The sequence below is a fragment of the Cibotium barometz genome, chromosome 19 (assembly GCF_041138505.1).
Source record: "Cibotium barometz isolate CiBa-2024 chromosome 19, ASM4113850v1, whole genome shotgun sequence".
Classification (NCBI taxonomy): domain Eukaryota; kingdom Viridiplantae; phylum Streptophyta; class Polypodiopsida; order Cyatheales; family Cibotiaceae; genus Cibotium; species Cibotium barometz.
In genome coordinates this window covers 54,983,686-54,994,641 of record NC_141064.1, presented here as the reverse complement: position 1 = coordinate 54,994,641, position 10,956 = coordinate 54,983,686, and the positions used below count along the sequence as shown (strand labels likewise).

Below are 10,956 nucleotides of genomic sequence, written 5' to 3'. Positions count from 1 at the left end.
AGTATTATAAGCCTCAATATCACAAATATGTAGTTTAGAGAAAGAAGCTAATACATTTTATCCACCTAATGACTAATTTATCCTAAACCTATGAAAATAAAAATTGAGATTTTTCCAAATTCCCTAATATGGACTTCTCACACACAGGGCATAGCCACTCAAACAAGACCCCGCCATCAATACCCACAGTCCTAACGCATAAAAAGACCAGAGCATATCACATTGTAGCTACTCGAAGCGTTTTTGCCAAGTGCATGGAACAAGTACGAAACCAAAGCCGCATAAATAAAAAAGAAATGCATGTTATATCCAGGCGAAAAACCATAACAATTATCCACCATCCAAATATATATTGACATCTAGACTTGGGCCCAAAAATGCAGATGGGATTTACTCTAACCCCCTTTTAAGTTTCGTATATTCACGTAGCAGAAGAAAGAACACAAAATTTCCAACTCTCAAATTATGGCACTTGCACCTACAGTTCCTCCGAAAATCATTGAATCTCCTCAGTGCCACTGTCAAGCCGCAATAGACAAAGATTTACAGCTGAGACTTCGCAACCTGCTCCCTTCTCAACCTTAGGAGCCTTTGAAATTCTTGCTGGCTGGCACTGATTAGCCGTTTTGCAGCATCAAAGGTAGTTAATCGGATGCTGCACAATCCATATAATACAAACAGGATAAATGAGCATCCTTGATCTTGCTATGCACTTCATTTAGCTACATTCTGCATTCACAAAGCTCACTAGAAGCAAAAGCAAAGACAAATCCATTATCATCAACATAGCACAGGAGTCGTGATGCTTTTCTTGAGGAGGTTTATAGGTGGCCTTTGAATAAATAGCAATGAAAACAATGACACAAACACATGCACCACAGAGAGAGAGAGAGAGAGAGAGGGACCTGCTAGTAGGAAGGGTTTTAAGTGCATTCGGAACAAACCCTCTGTACAGCCCAATAAGTCCATCTCTAGCTATTATACCTATCAATCCAAATTGCACAGCCTCATTTATTCATGAGTAACTTCCAGACAGAAAACATGAAGCTATTACAATACCAACTGGTACCGTTGAAAGAATCATGAACCCTTAATTGACGATTCAGAGACTGTAAATGCAGTTGCAGTAGGAAATAGGGTTAGGTTTAGGGGTTAGAACTCAGGGTTAGACTTAGAGGGTAGGGTTTAAATTAGGGTAAGTGTTACTTACCTGGGAAAGCATCTGCAACAGTAAGAAAAGGTGTGCCTTTCATTTGCAACTGCCTTCTGACTGTATCGAGAGGATAGCACATCGATGTGGCTAAGCTTGCTGACAAAAAGGCTGTAGCAAATGAAGCTGCTGGGGTTTTCCGTATCTCTTCCGGGAGAGATTTTTTTATTCTGCCATGACCCCAAAATTTTGAGTCATTGCATTGGGAGAGAAAATACAGTTCAATCATTAGAGAATTAATGTGATAAAAGCTTGACCCTAAGTATGTAGGAGTCCCTACAAGTCAAAGGCACAAAAGTTCAAGGCAATGTAAGGAGCAATCCCGAGCAATGACGGACCCAGACCCCTGTAAAACGAGGACACGCCTTCTTCCCGGAGCATGGTGGATGCCACCTGCAGGTAAAAAGGGCATCACTACCACGAAACACATGCAATTGCAACTGTAAAGCAGCATATTATAAATCTTCTTGCCTGCATCATAGATTTGCAAGCCGGGTCTACTGCTAACCGTAGGCGAAGCACATCAAGTGGATATGTTACCTATAAAATCAAGTAGAGCGTCTCAATATTTGAGCAACTCAAAGGTGAACAGATTCCACCAAGCCTTCTACACAAGCACGTGTATTAGCTACTCTCATCAAGGAAAGAATGGTTTTTGATAAGTCAAATCACTGCAAAGTGGTTCAGATGCAGACCTGCTTCTTTGCACCTTTGGATGGCATAATTACAATGGAAAACCAAAAATTTCAAACTTCAGAAAGATCAAAAGAAGTAAATATGACATGGGCTCAAAACAAAAGAAAATTTGGAGTAACCACCAAAGTAGACGTCATGCCCGCGCATGCACCGGCTGCTAGTCGACCAGCCACCGACAACTCTTTGTCCTCACCTTTAAAAAGTTTCTGGGTCCAAAGAAAACATGAATGGTCAGACGATCTTCTAAAAAATGGCATATAAACAAAAGGAAAATGAGAGGAGAAATACCATTGCACGATGTTACACTGCCCCCTTCACTTAATGCACGCAATATCAAAACAAATTATTGAGATGCACATACTCTCATGGGAAGCTATCTAACAATGCAGACTTGATATTTGGAAGCATGTAAATCAAGGCAGTGTGCGTGGGCTGGCTCTTTAAGGGGTAGATTACAATGAAAGGGAGGTTAAGAAGAAAACAATCCTTACAAGGGCTTGTACTACTAGCCTCCAAGAACATTGAACCTGTCCACCGCCTCCTCTAGGAGGCATATTGAAATACTAGACAAGTCTCCTTGAGGGGTGAAAAGCGACATTCATTGATAGGGTGAAGCACGACTTTTTCTTATAGCGTGACAGCCCTTGTGAAAATTGGACTAAAGAGTCCATAACCATAATTTGCACAAGCACACCTGACAAATACACAAGTTATTTTCTTGTCCAACATGGATGGGCCTAGGTCGTGGTATTTTACAAATACGACAGTGGATTTCACCAAGATATTGCCATTCCCTTTCCCTTTGTTGACTTGTCATACCAAATACGAAATGTTGTCACTACCCGATGGTGCAGTAAAGCGAACATTAGGTCTTTTGTGTTATGCAAGGGATTATATTGAGAGAGAATGGAGGCTACACACACTGAATCATAGTTATGGGATGTGGTAAAAAGGGAAAGGAATCCATGAGGGGGTCAAAACAGCAAGTGAAGGAGCGAGGAAGAGGAGCAGAGAAGAGAGGAATGGAGAGGAAATGAAAAAAGAGGTGTAACATGTAACTGGTATCATCATGTAACGCACAGAGCAAGATCTTCTTTATACCTTTATGTTACTGAGCATGAAGCAATTTGTCATTCATGACCCTGTGAATTTGTGTAGCATATAAGTGTGAGCATGGTGGTCTTGCTCAAGGTTTTATTTAAACAACCCCATGTGTGTGTTTAAAACCTTTAAAATTCTTTTTAAAGTGAATCGTGGCTTTTTTGAGGAGCCCACGCTATTCTAGGGGGGGGGGCGGGCTGGCTTTTTCGTTCAGCTGGGCGCACAGGACGGCACGTGTGTTTTTCTCTCTCACGCTTTTGTGAAGGGCGAGGCGACTGGCTGTTTTCTCTCCTTGGGCACACAGTCGGCTGCAACTGGATGCGTGGAAAGGCTGACAGGATGGTCGGGCAGCAGACACGCGCTTCTCTCTGTGGTGGAAAAATAGGCGAGCAAGTACGGTTGCAGGAGGCGGACCGAACAGCAATCTCTTGTAGGCAGCTGCAGGACAGCAGGCCCTCTCTCTCTCTCTCTCTCTCTCGCTACTGTGGAAGGCAGCGCACAGCCGCTTTCTTCTCTCCCTTTCTCCCGTGGAAAACGGTGCGAGACTGAAGGTGGCTGCCGGAGGTGCAGAACTGCAGAAGTACACAAAATTGCACAGGGTGTTGGACATTCGTAGCTTGGTGGTAATTGCATGGCCTCCAAGTAGTACGGCTTCGTGAGTGCCTCGGTCTCTCAACTTTGTGTAGAACTGTCTAATTCTTCAACTTGAACCATGCGTCCACTTATGGAGGAGAATCTACTAGGCTTGATGATTTCTGATTTGTCGATGACTTCAAGCGCCGCTCATTTGGAACCACTTGTAAGGCCGCTTTAACCATGAGACATGGAAGACATCATGCATAGTCCAACTGTCTGGCAACTTCAACTTCATGGAGACATCACTGAACTTCTTTACAAAAGGAAACAGGCCAAAGCTTGGGACAACACTTGCCCACCTGCTTTAACCTTGCTTCATGATACAGAGAAATACCGTATCTCCCTCCTTTGTAGTTGACATCTCATCTAGACTTGTTGGTTTGCTTGGTGTATGCTTCCTGTGCTTTGGTTAGGCGCTCCTTCACAAACACAATAATCTTTGAGTTATCAAACAATGCTCTCCAAATATGAGAAGTAAACTTGGGATCTATATCTGAAGTAATTGTCTGTGGCAAACCACAAACTGGATACCAAAAGGCGAATGAACAAGCGAGCAATGTCTTCTGTTGTGGCCGTCTGCTTGCACGGAATTAGCATGCAAAACTTACTAAACCGGTCAACAATGGTCAAGTCAAACACTATATTCCTAGTTCAGAGGTTCCCATAGCTGTTGGAAGAGGACCCATGAAGTCCATGCTGATGTCCTGAAAAGGTCCCTCGGGAACAAGCAAAGGCTGCAACAACCTAACCTCCTCCGAGTCACTTTTTGGTAAATCTGACATGCTTGGACATTCTGGTAGACTAGATTCTACATTTGGATGCTTGGACATACTAGTAGACTGCATCTCGCACTTGGATGCCATGTGGCCATATGTGTACATCACGTGCAGGACCTAGAGTAGTAACTGGCCCCTTGTGAGCCCCAATCCGGGACAAGTCAGCTAGAGATCCATTTTATAGTCCATAGTCAGGTGTACGAGTCCCGTGCTGTCAGTTGTCCATGTCCCGCACTCAATTGTCACCCTCTGGAATGATGTAGAGGTGTATCGAGCTTTGCCTAGGACACCAAATTCAAGGGCATACATGTGTATGTGGGCATGTAGGCAAAGGGACAGCCCTATGGGCCACCCCATAAGGCCTTAGGGGCCTTGCCTACAAGGTGGGCAGCCCTTATGTGACATAGCGGAAGCCTTCATGCCTTAGTCGCAGCCCTTAAGCACCCTATAGGAACATTAATGCAAAATGCATGAGAGAAGAGAGACAGAGATAGACATCTTTTCCAGTATAATGTATTATACTGGAAAACATAGGAAAAGGTTACATAGGCTACAGGCATTCCCAAAAGGGCTACTGACCACTTCTACTACCTGTACATGATCTAACTCCAAGATGGAGAGATGAAATGATGCAATAGATGCTACTTCTATTTATATGGTGATTGGATGCTGGTCGGCCAGCTGATTTGTCCTCTAACATGATATGTGTGACATAAAATGCCAAACTCTTCACCATAATTACTAATAAATGCTACCGACTCTCACACAATGCTGTCAACTGATATTCTACTATTAATATGTGTTGAACTATTGCCGACCTCATGCCCGCTGGTGAAGATGCCCTAAATGCATCTAATAGCGCTGCCTAATGAGGGATATGATCAGGGATTAGACACGGCACTGCCTTGTGCAAGTGACATCCCCTCCTGCTAAGCTTGATGACAGGAATCCAACTTTTTTTGTCTTTGACTTTGGATGACTGTCATCTGCACTGGGATTCCAACTTTGTCATACTTCTTCCCTAGCAACTTAACTGAATCTCTTGTTTAGCCTCTAATTCCGCTCCATGTCTGTGCATCTGTGCATGTCCCTAAGCGCACTAACTTATGATTGATGACTAAGGTTGATCAAGGCACCTAACTGAGGCCGCACCTCCTGTTCCTAGAAAGCCACCAAGGTACCCCTTTGAGGACCTAAATTCCATGGGCTAAATACTGAGGATTCACCTAATGCATGCCCAACCTTCCTAATGCTTCACCTAGAACATCAGATTTAGAGGCATACATGTGTATGTGGGCAAAGGGGCAGCCCTATGGGCCACCCCATAAGCCCTTAGGGGCTTTGCCAACAAGGTGGACAGTCCTTAGGGGCTACCCTAGCGGCCATGGAGGCCCCCATGCCCAAGCAACCAGCCCCTAGGGGGCACAAGCGTTTGTTGGCCAGCATGACGGCTTGTCCGCCAGCCCCATAACCACACATGTGAAAAGGCACCTCCTTATTGGTGAATATTCAGGTCATGGGTAATTGGAAAACAGGCCGACAGCCCTTGTTGCAAACCGACTAGCATATATTTGTCATATATAATCAATAGGCAGCATAGGGCATAAATCATCCCATTCTCCTACGAGTACTGAATATGGCTCAGATTTGGCATTCCCAGCTCACAGCTCTAGCCTTTGTTTTCTTTTGTACCATGATGAGATTACATGGGCACTATTGTATCACTTGTGGTCTCATAGACCCATTGGGTCTTTTGAAGACGTTTAATTTAACTTTCTTTCTCTACACACAACATGGAGATCTTTGATCCTCCTTAGCCTAGGACCTACATCTTAGCTCTCAATTGGGTGCACCTGCTAACCCTAACCCTAAAAATGTCAACAGTTACTTGCTACAAACTAAACTTAAAATATAGGATGCAAAGGAGAAATGGCAGGTGGTGTTGCAGAAACGGGATACAGCAAAGGGGAAATAGTCAAAATAGGGGAAACACACTGTTTTGGAAAGGGAAATGAGGGAACAGCTGAAAAGCGTTTAGGGGAGGAGGACCCCCAAAACGTGTGTTTCAACCCAGAGACCGGTGTTTCCCACAACAACAAATTAGATAGCAACAAGACCCACAAGGTACAGAAAACAGTTGGCTAATATTGCTCAGTCAATATGCATAGGGCCTCTCTTAATAAATAAAGACGAGCTGACTTATCTCGAGATATCTTTAAATTTGGCAGTTTACAGAACATTTTTCTTAATTTGTATTCTGCCAAAGAGAAAAGGAGTAGCTACTATATATGCTGTGGGGTTTTAAGACCACTTAGGTTCACTCAAAAGATTCACATACTCATTTCCTTGCAAACAAAATCGAAGTATTTTGAGATGATACCTTGTAGGCCTCATATGCAAAAAGTTGAACAGCACTGTAAGGGACAACCCTTATCACCTATCATCCAAATTAATCAATTTGTAAGCGGAGGTAACTGGACTGCTTACATTTTAATATATAGCTTATCAGCCATACTATAGGCATACCTGAGGAAAATTTCCCCTCCAGTATCCTCGTAACCCTTCTTCTTTACCAATCTTCATAGTGGCCTGCCATAAAAGCATGTCCATAGAGCAAACTTAAAACCATAGTTTCCAAAACGACCCAACATGACAAAAACGACAACCCTCCAGATGCTTCCAACATGGCAAAAAAAGAAAATGGAAACAGATCCTGATGCTGCATCATCGTGTCACCTTGTACTACTAGGATAACTAGCAAGGCTCAGATATATGCAGAAGAAGCCCTAATTGGTCAGGACAACAGTTGGCCATGTGGACAAAGCATACAGATGAAGTCAGTTTCATACATTTTTGTGGGTTTTGTCCTCTTTGCTGGCCGACAGCAGGTCGGCCTGTTTATGGGCATAGTTGGGGCCTATATAAAGGCTAGGCCAGAATTCAGCATGGCATCTGATCCTCAGTTGAGGACAGGTCTGATATTAGGTTAGGTAGACTCTAGTTTACCCTCTTGGGGATGGCCAATGCATCCAAATTTGTTCTGTCATATTGACATCTTTTTGTGCCATACAGATGATACACTGGCTCACTCAACATGGTCTCAACATAGATCACCTGCCACCTTTCCAGTATGATATTCATGCACCACACATCCAGCTCTCTCACAGTGAGAGGAACAGAGTCCTTTGGCAAGATTTATGGCAGCGATACACTCAAGAGACTTGGATTACACCTAGTCAGCCTCTACCGCCGAAGATGCTATACTACTACAGAGATCAGTTTATGCGTATCTCAGCGGATGGATTCATACAGAGACCTGGATACATGGATACATACATGCCACACAGGGTCAGAGTGGCCATTGGTCAGCTTAGAGTATCATCACATCAGCTTGAGATAGAGGCTGGTCGAGCATCACGCCTCCCCCGCACTGAGAGGATATGCAGACTCTGTCAAGAGGAGATAGAGAGCGAGGAACACTTTGTATGTAGATGCAGAGCATACAGCACTGTCCGAGAGAGATACCCCACTTTCTTCAGGGAGCCCCACTCATTGCGCGAGATCATGAAGTCGGCAGACCAGCACCGATTCGGGCAGTTCCTAATAGAGATACAGCGACACAGAGAGACTACTACAGACACAGACGACACAGGGAGGTAGGCTACAGTCCCAGATTACAGATTTCTTTCAGAGAGCTACGCCACCACCCCCACCCCCACCACAACAGGGGGTCACACTTCAGCGCGCAGAGGATCTCCGAGCTCGACGGAGACGGAGCACCAAGCTACCGGACCCCCAAACTTCATCAGAGAGAGATCACTCAGATCCGGTCTCACCACCAGGGAGGTAGGCTGCAGTCCCAGATTACAGATTTCTTTCAGAGAGCTACGCCACCACCCCCACCCCCACCACAACACTGTTAGATATCGAGCTCGTCTAGTGAGGCGGTGGCCACTCATGTGACCCGCCTGGGGGATAGGTCCCACACTTACACCACTGGCATGGTTGGTGAGATCTTGGGTGATATGCGGCCAGTGGGATGACTGTGTGACAGCCATTCTAGAGACTGGCATAGTTATAGCGCCAGCTCATTTAGTCGGGTTCACACTATAGAGAACCCGTGTATGTATTTGGTTGAGTACCTTTCATATTATTGTGTACTCTTATCTTGTATATGGGTGTTGAGTGTTGAGTAGAGAAGAAGATTTTCAGCCTCTCACCTTGTGTGTTCTCTATTAGGGTTTTGTGAGTGTGTGTGTGTGCTTGCAAGAGCTCAAGCTCTCTTCCCCCTGCATCTTTTCATGGTATCAGAGCCTGGTTCGTGCTAAGGGCTGAGCTGCAAGCAAGAGAACCACAGGAAGCGGTACGAGGGTAAGAGCTTCAACTACTCTTCCCTATTGTGTTGGTGACTACACCCTTGTCGGGAGCTCTACGGGAGGCACCGGCAAACGGTCTCTGATTGAGGAGCTTTCTTCGCGGGAGTAAAGCTATAGGGCAACTATACAGTCCTATCGGACTACGATTTTCGGGCCGAAAACGCGTTTCGGACGCGTCTGGACCTCCGTTTTTCAGAAAGCAGGCGATTTCGAGCACTGCGGGTAAGTCATCGATTCTCTGCAGAACTCTATTTTAAGAACTGCAGGAAGACAAATTGACTGTGCAGACACTGTGGGTGCTGCAAAGAGGTCTACAGTTGCCATTGGGTGTATGTATGCACATTGAAGTCACTGGTTGTGACATTTGAGAGTACTACAGTACCGTTGTGCAAAAATACAGCAGTTTGTGCAGGAAAAACCAGAGTGCAGTTTCTGGTAAAATTGTGTGTTTGGCAAGATGTCTAATGATGGCATAACACAGATTGTGGCTGAGAAGCTGGATAAGAATAACTTCCATGCTTGGAGGTTCAGGTTGACGAATTTCCTGATGGGAAAAGGCTATTGGGACTACATAGAAGGTGAGCATGAAGAGGCACCGGAGATACCGGATATAAATCCGACTGCTGCAGATGTGAAAGAGTTTAAAGACTGGAACCAAGGAGCCAGGAAGGTTATGTATTGGCTATCCATTAGTATACAGGACACCATGATTGGGCACATTCAGGATACCAAGTCCCCCAAGGAGGCGTGGGACACCTTGGTAAAGCTCTATGAAACAAATACCAAGGCACGTAAGATACAGTTGAAGAATGAACTTCATACTGTGGAGAAAAAGAGCATGTCTGTGAATGATTATGCGTTGAAGATAAAGGGTATTGTGGAATCCCTTGCATCTATTGGTGTGTCAGTAGATGATGATGACAAGGTGGAAGTCTGTCTACGTGGTCTCGGGCCACAATACAAGGCGTTCAAGACGTCTATTCAGACTCGGGAAAACATTCCCAACTTTACAGATTTGGTGTCTATGCTGATTATCGAAGAGAAGAACTTGGGTGAAGACCAACAGTCTTCACAAAGCAAAAACAGTTCAGAGCAACAGGCCTTCTACATGAGTTCGGGAAGAGGACGAGGTAGAGGAGGCCGTGGACGCGGTCAAGGAGGTGGCCGAACAGGTAATCAGAATTATGGCCAGCAGCAGCAGCAACAACAACAACAACAGTCCCAGAATCAACAACAACAACAACACGCAGGTGGAAGAGGCAAATTCAGAGGCAGGGGGAGTCAAAGAGGCCGTGGAAATTGGCAAAGGCAATATAATGATGCACGTGAATGCTATTATTGTAGTAAGCCTGGACATGTGCAGGCAGAATGTTATAAGAAGCAGGCTGACATGCAAAATGGAAAAGTGCAGCAAAACAATTATGCATCCTCAAGCAGAAATAATGAGGATAATGAAAGGTTGTTTGTTATGCAGCATGTCGTGAATGCCATGTCTGAAAATGTTGATACAGCACAAAAAGATAATGTATGGTATATGGATTCAGGCGCTTCGAACCACATGACGAGTCATGGGGAATGATTCAAGGAGATGAAAAACCCGGAAAGACCAGGTTTGGTGGAAACAGGGGATGACACTGCTCATCCAATTGCCCACGTTGGAGATGTGCCATTGTCTATGCAGGATGGCAAAGTGAAGTACCTTGCAGATGTACTTCATGTACCGAACATAACAAAGAATCTGGTTTCAGTTGGCCAGATGATTGAGCAGGGTTTGCAGGTTCGGTTTAACCCTGATGGGTGTTATGTTGAAGATTTCAAAGACAAGTGCAGGTTAGTTGCAAAAGGCAACAGAGTGGGCAGAATGTTTACGTTGAATGTAGACATGCCTGAAATGAGTGCTGCGATGTTTGCAAATGGTTCAGGAGTTGTTGCAGACACAGACATATGGCATAAAAGAATTGGACATGTAAATGTGCAGAGATTGAAGTCTATGCAGACAAAAGGAATTGTAACAGGGCTGCCAAAATTTAAAGTGGAAGGTATGCAGAAAATATGTGAAGCATGCCAATTTGGGAAGCAAACAAAGCATGCGTTTCCACGTAACAGATATGTGAGCAGAAATGCACTAGATGTTGTGCATTCAGATGTATGGGGTCCTACA

The 10,956-nt window shown here is 44.6% G+C and overlaps 1 protein-coding gene across 1 annotated transcript in view; it reads right to left on the bottom strand.

Moving 5' to 3' along the window:
* Positions 1 to 286: 286 nt before the first annotated feature.
* The window catches only part of LOC147628751 (putative envelope ADP,ATP carrier protein, chloroplastic), a 40,642-nt gene continuing 29,972 nt past the window's right edge, over positions 287 to 10,956 (bottom strand). The window contains exons 3-10 of the mRNA XM_086813989.1: positions 6,946 to 7,008; positions 6,800 to 6,856; positions 2,029 to 2,112; positions 1,682 to 1,750; positions 1,491 to 1,603; positions 1,211 to 1,380; positions 906 to 984; positions 287 to 655 (exon numbers count right to left, since the gene is read on the bottom strand). Coding sequence (XP_086670115.1) covers positions 544 to 655; positions 906 to 984; positions 1,211 to 1,380; positions 1,491 to 1,603; positions 1,682 to 1,750; positions 2,029 to 2,112; positions 6,800 to 6,856; positions 6,946 to 7,008 — 747 coding nt within the window. The 3' untranslated portion in view covers positions 287 to 543. The remainder of the gene's footprint in view (positions 656 to 905; positions 985 to 1,210; positions 1,381 to 1,490; positions 1,604 to 1,681; positions 1,751 to 2,028; positions 2,113 to 6,799; positions 6,857 to 6,945; positions 7,009 to 10,956) is intronic.